The 23,779-nt window shown below is 41.2% G+C and overlaps 2 protein-coding genes across 2 annotated transcripts in view; both read right to left on the bottom strand.

The window, feature by feature from the left end:
- Positions 1 to 23,779, bottom strand: part of FGF18 (fibroblast growth factor 18) — a 650,869-nt gene that overhangs the window by 543,829 nt on the left and 83,261 nt on the right. The gene's annotated exons all lie outside the window — the stretch shown is intronic.
- Positions 815 to 23,444, bottom strand: LOC121929522 (kazal-type serine protease inhibitor domain-containing protein 1-like). The gene is made up of 5 exons (XM_042465189.1): positions 23,374 to 23,444; positions 18,411 to 18,916; positions 9,126 to 9,286; positions 3,986 to 4,130; positions 815 to 1,323 (listed from the first exon to the last, which is right to left on the bottom strand). The coding sequence occupies exons 2-5, from the start codon at positions 18,889 to 18,891 to the stop codon at positions 1,184 to 1,186; spliced, it is 927 nt and encodes a 308-aa protein (XP_042321123.1). The 5' UTR covers positions 18,892 to 18,916; positions 23,374 to 23,444; the 3' UTR covers positions 815 to 1,183.

The following is a 23,779-nucleotide window of genomic DNA, read 5'->3' as shown; positions in this document are numbered from 1 at the left end:
CCCGGGCCTAAAGTGTATTTTGTCTAGGTGAGCCCTGATAAAGATGAAGACCTAGTTTTCACTGAAATCGTCAGTTATTTGAAGTAAGCCAATGAAGTAAAAGATCACACAGTGGAATACTTATGCACATAAGAAATTTAGGCATTGAGAAAGATAGGCTGGAACCTTTTTTCCAGCCATCTGGTTTTCTAAATGAATCATAAAACCACAGAACTGTAGAGTTTCAAGGGAATCAAGTGTCTTCTGGTCACGCCAGTGTAGGAATCCACTACAAAAGCCTTCCTGACAGAGGGCCATCCAGCCTTTTTTTAAATGAACTTCCAACAAAGGAAAAATACCACATTTGAAGGACAATTTCAAGACCCTTGAAGGCTCTTTTATCTTTAAACCAGATTTGAAGTGCAGAGTCTTCCAACACATATCTAATTTGCTTCATTTCCCTCAATAGCATAGATATTTTCTTCTTATATCCTGGTACAAGAGATTTCAGAATATTTTCCTTGGTAACCCCACTGCCTTCCCATCATTTTTTCTGCCCTTTCTCTCCCCCTGCCACACTGCCAGCAAATCAGAAAAACAAGAGGTTATTGATTACGGAAAGTACAATGTGCACTTGGGATTTCTTCATCCATTTCTATTCATTTTCTTGAAGTATCCCAAAGCCACAGAAGATCTTCACAAACTCCTTGTGGTCTTAAGCCTTCCAGTGTCCATTATACCTTACACCTATAGACCAAAAATATTGTCTTTCATATGCAGATGTCCAAGCAACTTTAATATATATTTCACAATTCTGTTTTTTCCACTTATACAGTATAATGAGTGTTCAATATATTAAACATAATCAATATGGAGCAGTATTATTATTCTAACATTATTGAAATTGAATAGCTTTATTTTAAATTTATTTGTTATATTTATATAGTGGTCCACCTCTCCACTTTTATCCTTACAACACCCCTATAAAATAGATCAGATTGAGAGAGGGTGACTAGCCCTGGATCACTCGGTGAGTTTAATTGCTTCCCAGTAGAACAGTCTAGGCATTTTTGTTACATACAGCTGGTCTTTTTTAGACTGTAATACAATGTGAGGTTGTAGAACTGTGAAGATCAAATAAGTAAAAAATGATGGAAGGGAAAGGGTTGGACACAGACTGTCCCTGACACAATCTGCCCTTCTTTCATTTATCATAGTTTCCAGAAGATGCATGTTGTGCTTCTTCGTCATCGTCGTCTTCTTCAGCAGAGTCAAAAGAGTCTCCATAATCTGTACTGTCCCTTGTTGTCCAGCTGCCAGGGATATTCTGCAGTGATGATGAGTCTGTAAAATAAGTCACAAGTACTGTTAATTCCATTGAATTAGAGGCTGGCTTTGCCTGCAGAATATCACAAGTTTACTCCTTCGCAGCTGTAATTAGAAGAATTTTATATATCAGAGCTGGGATACATAATTGAAGCAGATCTTGGACAATTACAACTAGTCAGAATAGACAGGTAGGATTCACATAACTCCCAGCATTCTACTACTGGTTATGTTGGCCAGTGCTGCTGGGAGCTGTAGTCCAACAACATTTGGAGGGCTGTAAAATTCCAACCACTATGTTATAAATACCATTGGTCTGCTTTAAGCCAGCTGCATATGAACAGAAATACTAGGAGAGAAAAACAAGTATGTTATGATTTCCACATCAAATAAAACATGTATTAAAACAAAACCTGGAAAGACATAAAAAAATTATTCATCTGCTGAATGAAAATAGCAGGCTGATGATGATGAAGGTGATGATCAGTGATGTAGACCTGAGTCGATTGACTCGGACGCAAGTTAGACTCACGTTGCATGAATGACTTGACTCAGCAGGAAATAAGGCACTGACTTGACTCAGCTCGAGACTTGTATATTGGTAGTGACCAACTTGCTGGCCTAGCTTCATCCAGAAATAGCATGTGTGTTAGGCAATGGGCTTGAGGTAGTGCTTGAGGTCTACTCAGCAGACTGTTCCTGCTGCCCATCAGAAAAACTTTAGAAGAATTCTTCTGCCTCAAGCCCACTCACCTACACATAAGACCTCCTTTTTTCAATTAAAGTTGGATCCCAGATGTAAGACTTGACTTGAGAATTGATTTGAAAGTATCTTGCAAGGACTTAAGCCTTGTCTTGAGACTTGAAGGTAGAGACTTGAGGCTTGACTTGAGATTTGGGGTAAAAGACTTGAATACATTGTTGATGATGATAATCTACAATGATGTAGATTGAATTTATACCACTGCAACTCACTTTCTTTGGTTGTTGCATAGATCAGAATTCACTACCAACAATGACCAAAATCTCCCTCCTCTTCCCCCCAACCTGAAACCATTTCTCAGTTGAAGCCCCCAAACCTGGATATTTCCTGTAAACAGAGAGTGGAGGAGCAGCAAACAAGCATTCCCACATTTTCCTACAGTTAGATGCGGAGTGATTGCAACATATGATTGCAGTGACCTGCAGAAGACCCTCAGAACCCCTGAAGATACCTGTCCAGCTATGTGTTTCCAACTATAAAAAGATAGTCAGATGTTTGCTCACACTCTCCACCAACCAGGAAAAGGAGGGGTGAAGTTGGGGGCCTGGAGCTATGAAACTGGGTTTGGGATAGGGCTGGATGGGAGATTATTGTAGTGACATTTCCTGATGCAAGATCTCAATGCTCAGTTTTCAAAGAAGTTAAGCCAGTTTTCAGTTTTGTTGATAAAGCAGTTGTGTCCAAGGACATAGCTACCACAGTTTAATTTCATACAAAATAAATTAACCAGCAGTTTATATAACGCTGGATGAAGGAACTCTGTCAATTTCAGAACCATGGAGCCCTTTTAAAGCAGGGACAGACGGACAGACAAAAGGTAGATCTGCTACTGGTAGATATTTGGATCTACTGGGTGATTGGCCGTAAATAGGCAAGGATACCATCCTAATGTAAGATACCCTTCAGATGTTTTGGATTCCCATAATCTTACCAGCCAACCTGGCTGTTAGAAAAGCTCAGCAAGAATTTATTTCTGATTTTAAATAATATGGCAATATCAGCAACAAAATGACATCCTACAACTGCCCTCCCATCCTAAATTGTACTGCTAATAAGAGTATGCCACAAGGAGAGCATCTTTGGATGGAAGGATTATGAGTTGTGTTCATTACTGATACTCAGAATGAATTCCTGGGCTAAGAATTCTTTAATTCTTTCAAGTGTTTATTATAGAAAGTTTGTGGATCTTGAGGTTCTAGTACAAAAAAAAAAAAAACAGAGTAGATTTTGCTGTAGGCCTGAAGTCTGCCCACTATGCTATATAGCACTGCCATATCACAATGAAAATAGGAGCATCTGCCAATAGTGCCATGCCATTAAAGCATATAGTGCCAGCCACATTACTGATCTTAATCCTCTGCCAGGTCTTGAAGCAAAGATTCAGCATCTTTGCACCACTGAGCAGTAAAAATCTCATGGGAGGGTCAGCCCTAAGATCAGAGAATGTCACATGAGGTTCCAGGTCAGGCTGTCTGGTTTGAGAAATAGATTATTTTCTGTTCTGGCTCCTTATAGACCTATTTGCTTCTGCCACACTACCTCCAGTCTAGCTTTGCTTCTTGGAACTTGTTTCCCTGTATCTGCTTCGCTTCACACATGTAAAAACCTTATGTTGTATTTAAGCAATTCTGAGATTATGGCAATTCAGCCTCTTCCAGGTTCAAAAACCAATCGATAATACAGTGTTTACTTTTGACAGCCATAGATTGTCCAAAGGTTACACTATAAATAAGGAAGTAATTAATCATGTGGTTTATCCAATATCCAGCCACCTACATTGAAACTTCTACAACTGCCAAGCCATTTACAGTGACACTTCCTATTAAATATACTACTTTAGATTTAAAATGAGCCATTTGGATTACCATTACATTAGGCAACCAACTTTAAATATGGTACATAAATACAGGAATTTACCATCAATAACTTTCAGGTTAGCAGACGAATAGGCAAACCCATATTTGTTTTTTGTTTCACACACATAGACACCTTCATCTGTTTTCCTGATTCCTTCAATCTGTAACCATCCAGTCACACTGTATCTCTGAGGCCCACCTCGTGCCTGTGAAAAATTAAAGGCAAATAGTAAGTATGTAGGATGAAGTCCTCTGGACATGTACCTTGCACTGACTTGGGAGTTTATCAGACAAGGGAAATTGGAAGTATAATCCAATGACAATCCGAATGCAATCATGGGGTTTAACGTTATTGCATGATAGACCACCACACGCAATTTTGGGCAATGGGAAGTCAGTCCAAATGCAATCATGAGGTTTCACGTTATTGCATGATATACTGCCACACACAATTTCAGGCAATGGGAAGCTATTTTCGGGCAATGGGAAGTCAGTTGGAATGCAATTTGAATTCATGTAAATTCACTGAACTAGCGAATTCACATGAATGTGTTCTGGCCTCACTTTCTTTTCATTCAAAATTAAGAGAAATTCCTAGTGTGTGATAAACTTCTTAATTGGATTGTACAGAGCAGATCCTTCCAGAATTTGGCTTGGGGAATCTGGGAATAATTGCCCCTCAAATTAATTTTTCTAAGTTCTGGATCCCATTGGCAGCTCATGAGTACAAAAACAGCTATGCCTGTAAAAACTATGCCAAAATCCCAGTGTCCAAAGATGGGTCATACTAGGGGTGTCACTAGAGTGATGCAGGGGAGGGAGTTGCATTGGGAGACACCTAATTGTGGTGACACCTAACTGCTCCCCAAACACTGAAGGCATCAGGTGACGGGAGAAAGGATATGTTCACTCACAGCCACCATCAGTGAGTCAGGTGAGTGTCTCCTTCTCTATTCACTGAGCCATGGCCTCCTCTCCTTCCTCTGGCTCCCTTTTCCACCCAACCAGCAGCCCTTTTAGGCCTTGAAGGGGCTGCCAGATGGGTAGGAAAAGAAGGCAGAGGGAGGCAGTGAGGACGCGGTGGTGGAATCAGCCCAACAACCCTGCCACCACCAATTTTTGTAGGGCCACAGTGTCCCAAAGAGACAGGGAGTTTCATAATATTATCGAAAATAATTTTGTTTAGGGGGTGTTAAAAATTATGTGCAATAATGCAATATTGTACATTTTTTTACAAGAACAGATAACGGCATTTAACTTATTTGGGAGAAAGCAAAGGCTCTCACTGAAAGTTTAAGCCACATGGATAATTAGAAGTCTAAAAGTGAAGAAGCCAAGGGATCAGTCAGTAGTCAGGAAAACCAAGATAGGCAGAAGGACATGTGAAAGAGTAGTCAGAGTAGTCACAGGGCTAAGAGGCAGTACAGACCGGCACTTTGTGCCAGCCTGACTGTGTACTAGGGATAAAGAAGGGCTGAATGTCCATATGCTCCAAGCCCTTCTTCCTCCACCGGGGCACCATCTTGGTATGTGCCCATTTACATGGGGCACAACACGATGACATCCCTCAAGTGCAGCGCTCAAACAGTGCTGCGCACAAGGGGCTTCTTTTTGCTCCATGAGCAGGCCATGGCATGTGGTTGCCACAACCTGCTTCCAGGGCTGAAAGGGGTGGTGTTGAACTGCCTGTCTGTCAAACCCCAAAGTCTCCAAGTTGGCTTGGGTGTCTTTTCCACTGAGTGGGAGATAGATGCTGCTTCCAGAGAGTAACCACTGTTTGCTGTCTGCTTTATCTAAGCAGGCTGACTGTTCGCTCAAACTGCAGGTGTGCCAAGCCCTACCCAACACTCACTTGTATTACAGCTATCCTAGAAGGAGGCAAATTTACAAAACTCCAAATTTACCACTTCTGGCTCATTGCACTTTCAGGGATTAGATTATCTTTCTGCTATGGGTTCAGTCAGACAACAGCTTGGAAGGAAAACATTTTAACAAGAGTGAGAAAATCTGGCAATTTCTCTAGTTATTTCTATACTGCATAATAGGAAATTTACCAATTTTGATAAATTCTTCAAAAATAAACTAAAATTACATTTCCCTTGAAATGTGTACTGTATATGTATTTGTACCTTCCAGTTGTGCCTTCCAATCAACTTATAGCAAATTCACATATTTCATAGAGTTTTCTTAGGCAAATAATACTCACAGGTGGTTTGCTATTGCCTTCCTCTGAAATATACCCTACAATACCAGGTATTCCTTGGCAATCTCCCATTGAAGTGCAAACTAGGGCTAACTCTGCATAGCTTCCATATCAGGGGGAATAAGATAGATCTTTTTCCAGCATGGAGAAGACCATATTGAACCTGCCTGCCATATAAAGAAGAGGAGTCTTTAAGGGAAAAAAAGATGGTTATTCTATCTTACCATTAATGTGGAATTCAAACCTAGACTTTTAAGCATTAAGCAAAGTCCTGGGCCTGGAATATCTATAGAAATTCTCACAGGGAAAAAGTGATAGGAGCATAGCACAATTGTGCAAAGATTATCAGATGACTTTGCGTGATGTCATGATAATTACATTGTTATCCTGTGAATAAAGTGGAATTCTAGCATCTGTTTTTATTCATAGGAAAATCCTGTGAATAAAAAGCGATTGGCGAATTCCTTTTTATTCATAAGATAAGGATGCAGTTATCACAACGTTGTTTGATAATCTTCGTGCAGTTGCTCACAACATTTTTGCCTGTGTGAAAATCTCCTATGAGGACCTTACTGCATGAGACTCCTCTCCAGCTACAATTGAGTTGACTTTAAAAATGCAGGAGTGCTCTTTTTTACTACCACCACACCTTCAGAACCATTGTGGCATTGTAGTGTCTAATAATGCTAAAGTCCTGTTACCCATGCTCCACATTGAATTAATCTTCTTAGTACATGCATGGAGGTTGGAGGTACGTGTGCATGCATGTATGCACATATGTTGGCTTTGTTCCCACTATATTTAAATCGGGATTGGGATCTGGGTTAAATGGGCATGGTTCCCACTGAATCCAATTTTAGACATTCATTCAGAAAGGGGGGGCATGCTTTTTGACCATTCTTACCCATTTAACCCATGTCAAAAAGACACTGGTAAATTGAGGTGTTTTTTGGGCCGAATCGATTTATTTGGAAATAAATCAATTCAGGCTAAGTGGGAACTAGGCGGATTCGAATTCCCACTGACAGCCCAGCCCAGGAGGCAGCTGGCATGGCCCGGCCTTTCAATGGCCTCTCCTGGCCCCAAAACCCCAGCCTCCTTACCGGCTTCTTTGGCTGCTGACTGGCTTCCCTGTGCCTTTTTTAAAATTTCCCACTTCCAGGGAAACTGGAAGGAGGTCACAGAGAAGCTGGAAGCCTTGCAGCCTCCTTTCCAGCTTCCCCTTGGCTTCTCTGCGACCTCCTTCCGGCTTCCCCAGCTGCGGGAAATTTTAAAAAAGGTTGCAGGGAAGCTGGTCAGCGGTCAAAGAAGCCGGTAAGGAGGCTGGGCTGGGGATTTTGGGGCCAGTGATGGACTGGGCCAATAAACTGTCCCCCACCACTTGCCAATTCTTGAACCAATTCCTGAAACTGGCGCAAACATAGTGGAAACTACATTTTTTCTGAATCAGTTTCAGGAACTGGTTCAGGAAATGGATTTTCCAGTAAGTGGGAATAGGGCCAATGACAGCTAAGGCAGGGGAAAGGCTTGAGCAGGGGAGCAGGGGTATATATAGGTGAAGGGGGCTCCTTCCTTCAAAGCTCAAGAGGGCATGAGGGATGGAGAAGTGCAGTGGAAGAGCTGCAGCAGGCCAGGCCCTAGCACCAATTCCCGGATTCCTTCACCACTTCTGTCTCAAGATCCATGCCATGGCAGGCAATGCTCTCTGGTTGGACTTTGGAGGGGCAGTTTATGAGTGCGTATGTGTACGCCACCTACACATCAAGGAGTTCTTGGAGTGGCCCAAAATTAAATGGGGTTCTGCTTTATAATGAGGTCCATTTTGTGACAGTGCTGTGGAACCTAGCCTTACACAGTTGTCCACCTCTGCAGCGAAAGAGCGACTGATCTCTAAAACTCTAATTCTCACTCCTAAAATCTGGTGCTGACACAGGCTTGACCTTTATGGGAGAAGAAGGGTGAGACTGAGAAAGAGAAGAGATATTGCTACCATTTTTGTTGTGCAAGGCAAAAAAAAAATTACTCTCCCTGTAGCTTACAGGGAAAAGATTGGTCCCTTCATTTCTGTTTATTTGTTTGTTTGTTTATATTTATTTACTTGATTTATATTCTGCCTTTCACTCAAAATGAACTCCAAAGTGACTAACAATGTAAGTTAAAACAAAATAGCTAAAACAGTATGTGGGACAAACGTTTTTAAAGCATTAAACCAGGGGTAGGCAACCTTTTTGAGCCGGGGGCCGGGTTGCTGTCCCTCAGACAACTGGGGGGCCGAAGCCGGGGGGGGTGGAGCTTCCACCCTCCGGGGGCAGGGCCGCGTGTCGGGGGTGGAGCTTCCACCCTCTGGGGGAGGAGCCGCATTCTGGGGGCGGAGCTTCCACCCTCCAGGGGCCAGGCCTCCCCCTCTTTGCCGGCCCCTGACAGAGCCCCAGGCCCCATCAGAGGCCGGCAAAAAAGCCGGCAGGGGCCACCAGTGCTGGAGGCCTCCCCCTCTTTGCTGGCCCCTGACGGGGCCCCAGGCCCCATCAGAGGCCAGCAAAAAAGCCGGCGGGGGGCCGCCAGCACTGGAGGCCTCCTCCTGTTTGCCGGCCCTTTTGTCGTTGCTGTTCGAGGGCTCCGGCGGCCGTAGCGAGCCTTCTGGAGGCCGAAGTCTCACGCGACCTTTTCTGTGGTGCCTCTGGGTGCCGCCATTTTTTCACCCAAAATGGCGGCGCCCAGAGCGGTGAAAAGCTGCAATCGGTGGCGGTGGCGGCAGCGGCAGCCAGGGGCCGCTCCAAAGGCCTCCGCGGGCCGCATCTGGCCCACAGGCCGGAGGTTGCCGACCCCTGCATTAAACAATCAATCCAATTAAAACACTATTTTCAAAACATTAATTTAATGCAATTAAAACATTTTAAACACATTTTAAAAAACATAATGCTCTTTGCACATCCTTATGCCCCTACCAAATAATGGTGGATGACCTGTATATATAGGAAAGTCTTTCTACACTGTATACCTGTATTGAAATATGAGCATCATCTCCTGGCAGAAACATTTTATTTCCTTTTTTCTTCCATTCAAGGTGTGGCATGGGATAAGCAGATACTTCACAGCCAAAAATGACATCATTTCCTGTGAAATTCTGGGTGTCTTGAGGTGGCAAAGAAATAACAGGAGCTAAAAGAAAAAGATTTGGGGAAAGTTATAGAATGGAATTAGTTGTCATAAACTTTTTTCTTTGACTTTCCTTAGCAGTTCTTCCAACTCTTTGTTGTTTACTGCTAGTATTATGGTGTCATCTGCATATCTTAGTTTGTTGATATTCCATCCTCCAGTCTTTACCCTCTCATTCCTCATAATCCTAGCCTGCTTTTCACATGATATTTTCTGTGCATTTTGAACAAATAGGGCAATAAGATGCATCCTTGTCTAACTCCCTTACCAATTGGGAACAACTCTTTTTCTCCATTTTCTGTTCTAACTGTAATCTCTTGTCCTGAGTATAGATTGTGTGTCAGGACAATCAAATGTACTCCCAGCTCTTTAAGTGTGATTCACAAAAACGTATTTGCAGCACATACTAGTTATGAGTTCCTAACAGCAAGAAAAAGTAATAAAATGCAGTAACAATACAAAATATTATTAACACAGGTAGATATGAATCATGAAGGAGACACCTGCCTGAACAAAGAGGTATGATAAAATATAGTCAAATAGAGGCTACAGATGGGCCCAAAGTGCTGGCTTTGGCTCAATCCAGAGGCATGGTGTTGAGATGATGCACACCACCAGATCGAACCAAAGTTGTGCTGTGGTTGCCTAAGGCGGCTTAAACCTGGAGCAAAAATGAGTCCAAAAGATGCGCTCCTTGCCAGAGGTCTGATGTGGACTGCAGTGGCGGCCAGCCTTGGAACCACAGTGTTTGGCCACTGCAGTCCCATGCTGAACAGAGAATGATCATTATCAGGGCAAATGTGGCCTCTGGCCACTCCTTTTGCCCCATCTGCTTGAGGCCAGAGTGGCAGTTTAGCCTCTCAGGATGAGAAATTCCAGAATTTGAGTGTATCCACTGATGTGGCCCTGTCTCTTCTGATCATCCATGACTCTATCCTAGATTGAGATCTTTGGGGTGGAGGGAACTTTTAACTTGCCTAATTTGGACTGAGTGTGTGTGTGTGTGTGTGTGTGTGTGTGTGTGTGTGTGTAAAATGATCTAAATAATGGATCCAGGGTGGGGGCAATGTATGTTTCAGGCAAAAGGCTACATAATCTGGATTTGAAAAACAAGAGGGAACAAAAGGTTAAAAAACTTCTACGTCCAGAGACAGATCCCAATCAGAACAGATATCCATGTGTGAAATGGAAAGGAAAGTCTGGATTTGGTTGCTATGTTCATGTATGCACATTTGAAAATCTCTGCTGTTATGTAAATATTTCTATTTACATAATAGCAGAGATTTCCAAATGTGCATATATTTGTTAGGAAAAATGACTGGGTGCCCATTCAGCTTGCTGCACAAGTGCATAGTGTGGATGGGCAACTTCAAGGTCCCCATAGGCTCTCCCTTTTCATTTCTTTTTAATCTTTAAACTGGACTTGAAGGGATGGTCTTTAAAACAGAAGACTGACCTTTGACATGTTCAAAGGACTTTTCTCTGTGAAGTAAGATATGTGACCTCTGTAGAGTATAGTGCTTATCAAGTCACAGCGCTGATCAGGCTTAATATAAGTCAATATTAGCCACTAAGGGCTTTTCTTGTCATGAAAGAGATAGAAAATACATTCTTTTGACTACCTGTGCAAAAACTGGGAAGAGGTGTGGGGATTTAAATAGACTGTGCTTTAATCATAGAATTATCTTAATTTTAATTTTATGGCTTACTTTTATCTGTAGGACAAACATGGGGCTTACCTCTGAATAAACATGCCAATGATTGTGGTATTACAGATAGTGAAATATTAACCGTGGATAATATATTGTGAGGAATTCACTTCTGCCCTTTGACAGGATCAGTTATATAATGCCTTCTTTTCAGATTCGAGGCCTGAATTCTATTGCTAAGGATTTGCTAATGTGTTGACTTACCATGTAGCAATTGATTGAATGGGACTACTCTAGTTAGGAGTAATCAATGGGATTCCAGCCGAACTTAAAAGTATTGATTTGGGAAATAGGCCCCAAACATCTCATGGTTGTTAACTGCCTTGAACTAGTGAGACAAGCCTCAGCAATTGAAAAGTTGTGTGTGTGTCTGTCTGTCTGTCTGTCTGTCTATGTGCCTTCAAGTCTCCTGTCAACTTACGATGACCCCATGAATTTCATAGGGTTTTCTTAGGACAGGAATACACAGAGGTGGTTTTGCCAGTTTCTTCCTCTGAAACATAGGTGCTGTACACACACACACACACACACACACACACACACACAAACTTTTCAATTGCTTTTAATTCTAATGACAGTTTAATTGTATTTAAACTTGTAATGTATGAACTTCTATATCTATTATAACTTTTATAAGTGTAAACTATCTTGAGTCCCAGAGATGGGAAGAAAGTAGAATACGTAAGTAGGTAGGTAGGTAGGTAGGTAGGTAGGTAGGTTTGAACTACAAGTCCCAGTAGCTCTGGCCAGCACAGGAATGGCTTCTGTTGAACAACATCTGGATGGCTGCATAATCCCTACCCCCTGCTATAGTCCAAAAAAGTAACTTCTAAAATAAGAGACTTTTTATACCAAGTCAGGGGCTTGACAGACAGGCAGGAAGGGGCAGTGAGATGCAGCCCTTTTCTGTGCTGGATTGTTGCTGTAGCAATCGCATGCCACGGCAACGATCCGCTCCCTCTCAAAAACAAAAAGAAGCTTCTTTAAGCAGCTTCCTGGAAGTGGCGCCATAATGATGTTCGCGCACCATGATGACGCCCCTTCCAGCCAGCGCTGTTTGGGCACTGTACCGCCCTTGCATCATCATGGTCCACCCCGTGTAAATGAGCACGTGCCATGATGGTGCCTGGGCAGCAGATGGGATCTTGGCCGTGTGGCCGCCAAACCCTAATCCACATACAGGCCGGTGTAAGCTGCTGGTCTGTACAGGGCCTCAGTTTATTTTAACCTACTATAAAAGTGGAACAAACAGGAACAAAATCAGGGACCTTTCAATCAGTCTGGGACACATCCAGATTAATTCAAAAGTCCCAGATTTAGGGAAGTGGCATAAAAAGTCTCTGATCATACCAGGCGCTGAAAGAAAATATTCTGTGATAAACAAAATTTGTATGGCTCTCCAAACTAAAACGTGAAAGAACGGGATCAAAATCTGGGACTTTCTTGTGTTCTTAATCAGTCTGGATGTGCTCTAGTTTGTGCTCAATTAAATCAGTAAAGAAAGATAAGAGAGGAGATGGAGGAATCTTGCCCTTCCCAGTAGGCTTAGGCAAAAGCAAACTGATGCAGCCCTCCTAGCTTGCCTCTTCTTCCTCATTAATAACTCTTGCCATATTTCTTAGCCACACATGTCCTGGCCCTTTGTCTGTGAAATGTTGGAGGGAATGACAGCTATGTGTGAAAATAGTAATTATGAAAAATTTATTGTGCTTGCTGGAAAAAAAAATTTTTCAGGCAAGAAAAGATGTTGACTTTCATCAGAGCTTTTGAAGTTCCAGAAAAATCAATTTTATTTATTGATAGTCTCAATAGTTATCTCTATGTACAAAGGGAAGATTGGAATATGGTGCTTAAAATGCCTCCCTGGGTGAAATGATATGATATCTTTTATTTGTGGTGCTGTTTTTAAATATTACAAAAACGCTTCATGCTGTCAGAGAATAATGCAATAGAAAAACTATCCAACATGGAGCCAAGGAGCACTGATCTGGTTGAGACACCCACACCCAAGACCCAAAGTTCAATCCTCAGTAGGATTAAAGCTGTTCAAATCCCTCAGGCATACATGGGAATTCAGGCAGGCTACTGTACATAGGAAGAGTGCATGCAATCCAATACCTAGACACAGTTCTACCCTGGTAATTCAAGTCTGTTTAAAACACTGTTTTTGTTCTTGTTACTACTGCTGTGCACACAGTGAGGCAGCATATCCCATCTGTTTACAAGAGCGTTAGATCTTTCTCCCTCCATCCCAAATGCTGAATAGTAGCTGTTAATTTTGAACTCAGCGTGAAGGACAGTTATAACTGTGAACTGTGTGATTTGCTGCCATTTCACTTAGGCACTAAATTCTGTTTTATAACTTTCATTTTGATCATGCTATTAAAGTTATTATGCTTGCAAGGTGGGAGCACATTTTAATGTAATTACAATGTAGTTTTCAATTCAACATTTGGATTAAATCTGTACAATTCTAGAGTTATTACAATTATGGTACAACAGACAAATATGTGGATTCTTTTTGGCTGCTTTTGTAATGTAATGGTTTAAATCTAGACACTAGAGGGAGTCTATTGAGTCCTTTGAGCACACTCAGTGAACAACCATTACAGTAATGATTAAGGCTTTTGAAGATGTGGAATTTAAAAGGTATCTCTCATCACCCCAATCACTGGCCAATTATTTATTGGAAACTATTCCAAATCCCATTTTTGGCTTAGTTTTCAATATCACTGCCACATCTAGCCTACATTTAGACATGCTTTTGACAGTGAATGGTTCCTATTCCCTATCTCCATCCTGTAACATGATTAAGCTGAGCAACAAATATATTTGTTGGAGACTTATAGACTGGCATGTTTTGTTTCTTTTGTTAGTCTTTAAGATGACACAAGCCCCATAGTTGTTTTTGTTTTAATAGACTAACATGACTAACATGATGGGTTTAATAATACACCTAATTATTTCAAGAAAACACATAGTTGTGTTAGTCATGTAGCGTACTACAATAACATGAAAATTTCATAAAAGAGTGATACCTTTACTGAGTATCACTAATACAGGTATTACTGTTTTGTGGATTTGGGGTGTTTCTGTAATCATTTGACAGTATCAGCTAATTTAAACTATTTTGAGTTATAAAGTTACCCTAAAATTAGTTAAACTAGTATTTCTTTTAAACATGTGGATATTCCAGAACTAATGCTCATGCTTGTATCTGTACCTTCAAGTCATCTGTCAGCTTGTGGTGACCCTATGAATTTCACAGGGTTTTTTTTAGGCAGTGAATGATCAGGACTGGCCCTGCCAAATCGCGACAGCTGGAGGATGGTCATATCCGTTTCCGAAAAGTAATTCATAAGACAGTATAGTCAGTTTGGTAACCTTGAAATGCCGGCCCTTCAGTTTCACCACGTTCGCTAAATAAACAAGTATCAGTTTGCTCACTAAATTTCTAAACATCTCAGAACTTCTATGTCAGGAATGAATTTTTCCTGAAAATATTTCAATTATCCACACAATTAAAAAGCAATATCTAGTCAAGAGTTGGCCAAATGCAGTGAGTTTGGGGGCAAATTTTCTGCCGCTTCAACATTCCAGAGGCTGCATGAACTACCAAAAAGTACTGGGGGAAAGAGCCTAAAACAGGTGGCCATGGCCACATCTGTTTGTTTGTTTGTTTGTTTGTTTGTTTGTTTCTTAAATGGGTGTTATTTGATCTTTAAACAGTACCAGGAAGGCCTGCAACTTGTTTAAAAGTTGAATGGTCTCCTCTACAGGTCTCCCTTTGAGAGACCAGAAAAGGGTGACTCAGGGATTCTAAAGGAGTGGAAAGGTGTAAAGGGAGCCTTGGGGACATATGTGACCATAGGGCCACACTTTATACACCTCTGCTCTAGCCAATCGGTTTTCCCTATGGCGCACACATTTTGCTGTCACTTTGCTCCAATCTGTTCTAAGAGTAAAATACTTACTCTGCACCCCTCCCTACCTCTTTCATATGTGCATGCCCTTACCTTTTTTGTTGTTGTGTAACTTAAAGCCGACTCTAAGGCAACAGGGTTGGTAAGATTTGTTTTCTTGGCAAGATTTGTTTAGAGGGAGTTTGCCATTCCCCTCATCTGAGGCTGAGAGCCTGTGACTTATCCAAGGTCACTCAGTGGGTTTTATGGCAGAACTGGGAATTGCACCATGGTCTCCAGAGTTGTAGTCCAACACTCAAACCACTACACCACACACTGACTTCATACCCTTACCTACTCAGACAAAAATTTCCAGATTGTCAAAAACTGGAAAACAGAATGAGACTTGCAAACTCACATAATCAAATGAAAGAGCAAAGCAAGGAGCAAATATATTTGTGCAGCCAACAGAGCTATCTAATCCTGATCATCTGTGGCACAGTGTAATGTGTTAAAGCACAGCAGCCTTGCAAAGTTGGGCAATAGTATGTGAATAGCATGTCAATAGTGAATGAAGATTGAGTCTCCCTTATTTGAAATGCTTGGGACCAGAAGTGTTTGGGATTTCAGATTCTTTCAGAGCTTGAAATGTGCATATAAATAATGAGATGTCTCAGAGATGGGACCCAACTCTAAAATTTATGTTTCATACACATAGCCTCAAGGCAATTTTATACACAATGTTTTAAATAATTTTGTGCATAAAACCAGGTTTGTGTACAATAAATGATCAGAAAGCAAAATTGTTACAATATCAGCCACCCATGTGGAGTACTTCAGATTTTGGAATTTCAGATAAAGGATATTCAACCTGTAGTATTTGAATAGTATGAATAAAATATAATTACAGATTTTTGCATCAGTGATTAATATTACTGTTATGTGACTGGTCTGTCCCCTCTTTTCTAACTGTAACTGAGTTTTAAGCATTCACCTTTGTTCCTATCAGCATTGTCTTTTATGTTCCTACTCCACATTTCCTAATTCTTAATTTTAGACTGTAAGCTCCATGGGCAGACACCTGTTTTGTTTTTTTAACCTGTCAAACACTGTTAACATACTGAGGTAAATGGTATCACCAGTTGGTATCATTCAATAGACATGACCTTTCTTAAACCCAGGGCAACATCAGAATATATGCCAGTATTGCAGGAATATTTCACTGATATTGCAGATCAATAAGCCAGGACTCATTTTCTTATGAACAGGGTGCCTGCTGAACAAGTAGTGAGAGCTATATACAATTGATACACCTTGAAGATGGTCCAAATCACATATGAGAAAGCTGTACATAAATTCATTTTGACTTCCTTTCATGTCTAGCTTCATATGTCCTTTGGACCTCTGTACCAAGGCAGTGTTAAATCACTAAGAATACAAGGGAACAATGATGCTAATTGCTAAAGAATGACTCATTTGCAGATAGGCCTATAAAACTATCCCCAAGCTCATCTCTCCATTCAGTTATCTTTTCACTTTGTCCCCCCCCCCCCCCCCCCCCCCCAATGTTCATTCATGCAGACGTTTTGTTACTTGATGTAAAACGGAAAGATTGTTGAACATGTGATGCATTTAATTCTGTATTAAAACTCTAAGGAATTTGGGGCATCTTAAATTTCTGAACCATTATACCTATATTCTCAGAATTTTAAATGTTACTGTTTGTTTGAATTTTGTCATTGCTGCTGCTACTGCTGATTTTACTGCTACTATCACTACTACTGTTGCATCCTCAGCATTTCTACTTCGTGAATTGTCTGAGAATTGGTTTAGACATTTTGAACCAATAATCATTGTGACTACATTGACTGAGACTAAGCATTATGTAAGTGCTTCTAAACTTGCTTTCAGCCATGTGCTCCTCTTTTCCACAAATATGGGAATCACTACATCCTAGCTATTAAATAAAGAGCATACTTTCCCACACTTTGCTGCATGTTCTTTTACTCTATGATCCTACCATTTATTAATGTGTGTGGTAGATAAGTATTCTTTCACTGTGTTAATCATAGATATTTTACAGAAAGCAGAAGTTGCTGACTATTTGAAAAATTCCAAAATCCAGATTCTAGTAATAGGTTTATGAGGCTAACCCAAAAGGCACAAAAATATCTCTGTAGCAGCATAGCAGCTATGGAACTCCTTGACAAAGGAAGTTGGCTGGCTCCACCTGTTTTTTCAGTGGACAGCTAAAATAATGTTTTTCCATGTTGCCTTTGATGTCTGAAATTGATCTGTTTAAATTATTTTTTCTTAAATTATATTTTAACATTATTTTAAGATGGTTTTTAAAAGGTTTTAAAGAGCATTTTAATATGTTTTAAATTTTTATGTCTTTAGTGGTGGTTCAAACTGTTAAGATTCTGACTCTGTTGATTGTAAGATCGGCAGGTTGGCCGTTCGAGGCCCAAGTGCTGCAAGATGGGGTGAGCACCCATCACCAGTCCCAGTTTCTGCCAACCTAACAGTTCAAACGCATGCAAATGCAATTAGATAAATAGGTACCACTTCAATGGGAAGGTAAACAACATTCTGTGCAATCATGCTGGCCACATGACCCACAGAGCAGTCTCAGACAACGCTGATTTTTCAGCTTAGTAACGGAAATGAGCACTGCCCCCTACAGTTGGAACAACATGACAACCTTGTCAAAGGGGGAATACCTTTACCTTTACTTACTGATTTAATTGTTTTTACAGGTATTTGTTGTGCAGCCCCTTGGGAATCCTTGTGGCCTGGAAACTGATATCAATACTTAAAACAGAACAAAATAGAGTAGAGTAGAGTAGAATTTTGGAACATGAACAAAAAGTTATGCTGCACTCCAACTTTTATATTGTCACAGAAATACTTGGGAGAAGATGTCTCATTGCTGCTGTTTCTTATTTTATTCAGAGATTTGTCTGAAGAAATTTTGATACTGGAAGGACTGGAACCAGGAAGGATGTTTCCCAATTCTAGAAAAACAGAGATTACATTTGGGATTATGGCCTAATATAGCCCAAAGATACAATTTAAAGACTTACGGTGCATCTACACTGTAAAAACAATACAATTTAACACCCCTTTAACTGCCATGGGTTTTGTAGTTTTGCAAGGTCTTTAGCCTTTTTGCCAAAGTGTGATTTTGCCTCACAAAACTACAAATCCCAGGATTCTGTAGGATGAATCCATGGCAGTTAAAGTGGTCAAACTGCATTATTTCTACAGTGTAAATGCACCTAAAACAGTAGGCTACATAAAATCCTATATAGATTTTTTTCCCCATTAGTAACTCCCATTGAACTCAGCGTGGCTTATTTCTGAATAGACATGAGCGGGGTTGCTCTTTAGGGTTGCAATCCTGTAGATATGTTTCTGAGAGCAAGCCCCAGTGATCATAGCATCCCCATGCTCTTCGTGAAGCACAGTAAATTTTAACTTCATTAGGATCTGTTCTGTCTTGCCCTTTCTTACCTGATTTGCACGGTCCTTTGTGCTTTATGCTGCTGTTTCCTCCATTCTCTGCAGAAGCCTCCTTGAACCGGCAGATGTTCTCATAGGTCTTCCCCTCAGGCCCGCACACAGTCTCCTGTGATTTGCACACACACTGTGGCTCAGGGATTTCTCCAGATTTTATGTCATCAACATTCAGTTGGCACTCCAGGTTGTCTCCACAGTGCCCATAGAAATTGCTGCCTTGGTCCAAGTCACAGATTTGTCCTTCTACGTTCCCGCATTCGGGACAGCAGCCACACAGGTCTAATACAGTCCCAGCTCGACAGTTTGTGGGCACAGAACAGTGTTCCGAATGGCATGTTCCACAGCCATCGCCTTCTCTTAATAATCTCAGCCAACCTCTATGGTACCGGGCAGGGACAGTCTGAGAAACCTCCACCAAGGCTCCTACCAGCACAACTACAACCAGCAGGGGCTTCATCTTGAGACTGAGGTGCATAATAAGAAGCAAAGACCTTTGGAGTCTAGCCAGAAGGAAAAGGGAGAGGAGGCGGAGGGGAGAGAGCATGTTGCATTCCAGTTTTGGCTTTTGGAATATGAGTCTACAGCAAAAGCACAGACTTTTAAAGACAACCGAGCATCGGATCCTTGATTCTTCCAAATCAATAACAGTGAAGACAGACAGACAGAGATCTTTAATGCAGTTTTCAAAACAATAATATGATCATTATAATACCACTGTACATGCAAAGAAAATGTTCCCTTACAGCTTCCCTAACATTCTCATAAAATATCTCCTTCTGCATTTCTTAAAAGCATTGTTCTTTTTTGACAAGCAAAGCACAGAATAAAGTAATAAACGTAACAGATAAAGAAGAAACCTGTGTCACAAAACAAAGAAAAAAGTTACAAATATATTCCTGCAATAATGATCATTTTTCAAAAGAAAATCAATAAAAGAAGAATTTCCCCTTCACATACTTTGCTGGGACTGGATCTGGTGTCTTACAAAAACCAAAAATAAACCCCAGATCTTAAGAAAAGAATCCCTCTACCTCTTCTAATATTATTGCATGAGTGCTCATCATCCCTAACACAGTCAAGATACATTCTCCAGTGTACTTCAGCCACTTAGACATTATTCAAATCACTGCATCTATTAACATATTAGCCACAAATTACTGGTTTTCCTGTAATGCGTCGCCCTTTTTCTGGTAATAAGGGTGTAATAAAGTTATATTTCAAAAGTAACAGAATAAGTGGGAACAATGTTACTTTACAGGTGCAATGAGTAACATTTGCTAATTACTTTAATGTAATTAAACAGTATAGCTATTAAAAGGACTTTAAAAAGTAATCTCCCAAGCTTTACACAGAAAAACACAGTTTGCTCCTTGGAAGGAAATTTTGCCCATTTTCCTTACTCCAATCTGTTTGCTTTGGCTCAAAGAACAAAGATGCTTATAGAATCATAGAGTTGGAAGAGACCACAAGGGCCATCCAGTTCAACCCCCTGCCATGCAGGAACTCCCAATCAAAGCATCACCGACAGATGGCCATCCAGCCTCTGTTTAAAGACCTCTAAGGAAGGAGACTCCACCACACTCCGAGGGAGTAACGCTTCTTCATGTGGAATGGGGACCATTTTGTCTTTCACTTCAGTCAATAAAAGGTCAGTGGCCATCCCTGCCAGTGAGTGCTGCTAAACCAACTGGCATTATTCCATAAGCATAGCACACAATGGTCTAATTCCTAGGCCTGGTGCTTTTTGAGGTGGTTAACCTCTACACAGAGTGTACCACTTCACAGGGCTGGTGGAGACTAAAATGATGAAATACTCACCTTCCTCTTTTGGTTTTAGCTGATGTTACCAGAGTCTCATTCATACTACATGATTATGGTGCTATGAGTCCATTTTAACTGCCATGGCTGCATCCTACGGAATCATAGAGCTTTATTGCACAAGATAACAAAATAGAAATGGACCTGAAGAGTAGCGGCTTTCTCTGTGCCTTACCACATGACATTGTAGCACATCAGTTCTCTTCCTGCAACAGACAGTTGTAGAAGTGTGTCTTTTCTTTAGTGGTTTTTTCCAGCTACACAAAAGATGCACTTTTACAATCATCTCCTGCAAAAAGAGAACTGAAGTGCTATGACGTCATGCAATAAGGCACTTGGAAAGCCATTGCTCTCAATCTCTGTTTCTACTTTGTTTTCTCGTGCGATAAGGCTCCTAAGATTTATAGTAGAGGCAATGCTAGAGGAGCTCTCTAAAGGCTCTTCCCTAAACTGCCAGTCTCAGGATTCCATAGGATGCATCCACAGCCATTAAAGTGGAATAACTGTGTACAGTGTGCCCTTCCTTATGCAGGGATCCGTTCTGGACTCTTCTGTGTAAGGCAAATACCGTGTATGCTCGAGCCCCATTGAAAATAATGGGACTTGTGCATGATATGCATGATGTGCATGTGCCACGGACGCATGCACCTTTGCAAGTTCCATTGCGTGGCTTTCAGCATAAGCTGAAAGCCGCGTAAAAGGCACCAGAGTATGACGCAGGTGCACTGTAGTGTGAATGTGCCCCAGGTGAACAGAAGTGTGTTAACATTACATTCTGCACTACTGAATTATATTTCATTCCTATTACTTTCATTTGGAAATAATTTTGGTGCTCAAGAAGAACTTCCTAATCCTTTGTTGCTTTCATAAGACCTCTGTTTCCACCCTAAGAGAGCAATACATGTGGGTCTACATATGGGTCTGAGCCTTGCCTTAATGATTGACATCTATCTATCCCAGTGGTTAGACTATCCATTGTTTTTATTACACAGTGAACTGTTCTACTTTGGCTGGGAGGCAGAAAAGCCAAATTGTCATTTCTTCTTTTTACTAGTAATATGTAGAAAACAATTAAAATATATAGAGCGGATTATTAAAATATGTAAAATTTATAATTTAATTATAAGATTGCAGAGCTTTATAGTCTAATAGCTCTGGTGTATTTTGCATAACAGTGAACAATTGCTTCCTTAAAGCACACAGTAGAATCATTTACTTGATGCTGGAGAATAAGTTAATTATGGATCCCTTGGCTTTGACTAATGGTTTTAATAATCACATTACTGTAGAATTAACTTATACTTTACTATGCTTATACTACTAATGATGAGAATTATAAAATTTATGTATCTTCAAAGCAAAATTGGCATGAAAAAGCTGCCTGTAAATACAGCAGCTCCTCAGAGAATGTTTAATGGGTATCCAATCACTTCTGATTCTTCTCTCATTTATCCTCACCATTCATTTACTAATTTTTTTTTTTACCAAGATCTCAAGACAATTACTAGTTTACAAGCAAAAAGTGTAGATGTTCTTTGTGGCTGTTTTGTTTGCTTGCTATGCACCTTTAAATCAATAGTAACATTATCCTGGGGTTTTCTTTCCCAAGGTCAGTGGGTTTCATAGATATGTGGGAACTTGAACCCACACCCTGCAGTGCCCTAGTTCAACACTCAGGCCATTATACTACACTGGTCTGTCTCTTGTTTGTCATGGACAAGTTGTTGTTGTTGTTTTAAATAATTCTCCTACAGCTGAACTGAACAATTTAAGCAAGGCTTAAAAACTGTAAATGCCATGAATGGCCAATTAACATATCCAGTGGTACTACCATTCCCATGAAATAATGAGGAAAATAGAACTTTCATCAGCAGAGGTATAGAGTGCATTAAGCTTTCCCCATCCTATTTAGTGACATAAGTCGAACATGTAATCCTCCATATTCAGATGTCCAGCCACTTCCCTCCTCTCCTCCACATTTATGCCCCCCCCCCAGAAACAGAAGCTGCCGCCTTATACTGAACCACATCAAGAGTGTCGTCACATCCACATTATTCCAATTCCTGAGATTTCAGAGCCAAAGCATGAAACCTAGGGATGAACACATGGGATGTCACAGGAGGGAAACTCTGGTGATGTTACAAAGATAACATTGATAGGGACATATGTAATTGAGCACGACACATCAAGCACTTTTGCACAGAATACATAATTCAGATAAGAAACACCACGAGCATGGAAAATCCACATGACTTACAAAGCAGTGCTCTCATCCTGAGATTCTCCCCTTGCCTCCGCTTCCTGAGGACCAGAGTAGAGGGGCCAAGCCCTGAGATTTAGCAGCCCTACAGAACAAGGGTATTTGCAGAATGTTTTGCAGGAAGGAGAGGCTGCATGTTGCCATAAGAGCATAATTTGTGTAGATTCAGTGGTATCACTAGAGCTGGTGTCATGCCAGTGCAGAAACTCAGGAGGTCACCCCCAGACAGGCAGCCACTCCACAGCTCCAGTGAATGGGAGTTGCTGGCAGAAGATGGGATCTGCCCTTGGCTGCCTTCTGCCACCCACTGACTAAAGATGGGGTGGGAGGACCCCCGGCCTGAGGCCCCTAGGGACCACCCTGGCCCTACGGAAGGGATGGATGTGGAAGAGGATGCAGGAGGAGGATACCGCCACTGTTGCAACAACTCCACTCAGCCTGATGTTAACGTTCAGCAGAGTCACCCTCAAACCCATATGTAGCAACAAGTCCTGATGCTAATTTGAAGATGATTTTACCCAGCAGGTTTCGATAATAAAGCAACATGTATTAATTCTACACATAATGCATACATCCTTTGTCTCATACTTCTATGTACAGTAGAATACTGTACTAGTCCTTTGTATTTAGTCCATCAATTCCATGGATTCTTAGCTGCAGTTCAAATGAAAACATACTCCTTGAGAATTCAGACATTCAACATTACTTCCAGCATAAATTCCACAAAGTCTTCACAGCAGCATATAACAAACTAAAATACCAGCAAACCTTCCTAGTAGCCCTTTGCCAGCAGCAGCAGTAGAGGATGGTTTCAGGCATATCTTTTTCTATAGCAACTACAGATTGCTTCAGCATTTCTTGTTACTTGACTGTACTCACCTGTCTTGCTTACCTTCATTTAACCCTTTATTCTGATGTAAAATGAATGCAACTACTAACAACCTGCTGCCCCAAACAGCATCCCCCCAGCAGTGGCAGGTGGAAAGAGAGCAGGAGGGGAGAGGGCAGTGGAAGGAGAAGTGGCAGCAGACAGGGAGGGGCACTCACATTCTGTCCTCCCTTCCTGACCACCTCATTGCCTTCCTTATCTGGCAAAGTGGCTTGGCACCTCCCAACTACTCCCCTCCACCAGCTAGTAGTGTCACTAGGGCTGGCGTCACCCGGTGCAGTAACTCATGGTGTCACTCCCTCCACTGACCTCCTCTACTACCACACCACACAGAATCCTTAGGAATGTTTCTTGTACTAATGTTACCCATAAATCTTTATTCCCATATGTCACTGA

Source organism: Sceloporus undulatus, chromosome 1, assembly GCF_019175285.1.
Source record: "Sceloporus undulatus isolate JIND9_A2432 ecotype Alabama chromosome 1, SceUnd_v1.1, whole genome shotgun sequence".
In the NCBI taxonomy this organism is placed as follows: domain Eukaryota; kingdom Metazoa; phylum Chordata; class Lepidosauria; order Squamata; family Phrynosomatidae; genus Sceloporus; species Sceloporus undulatus.
Note: the sequence above shows the minus strand (reverse complement) of the source record. Positions and strands in the feature narration are given on the sequence as shown.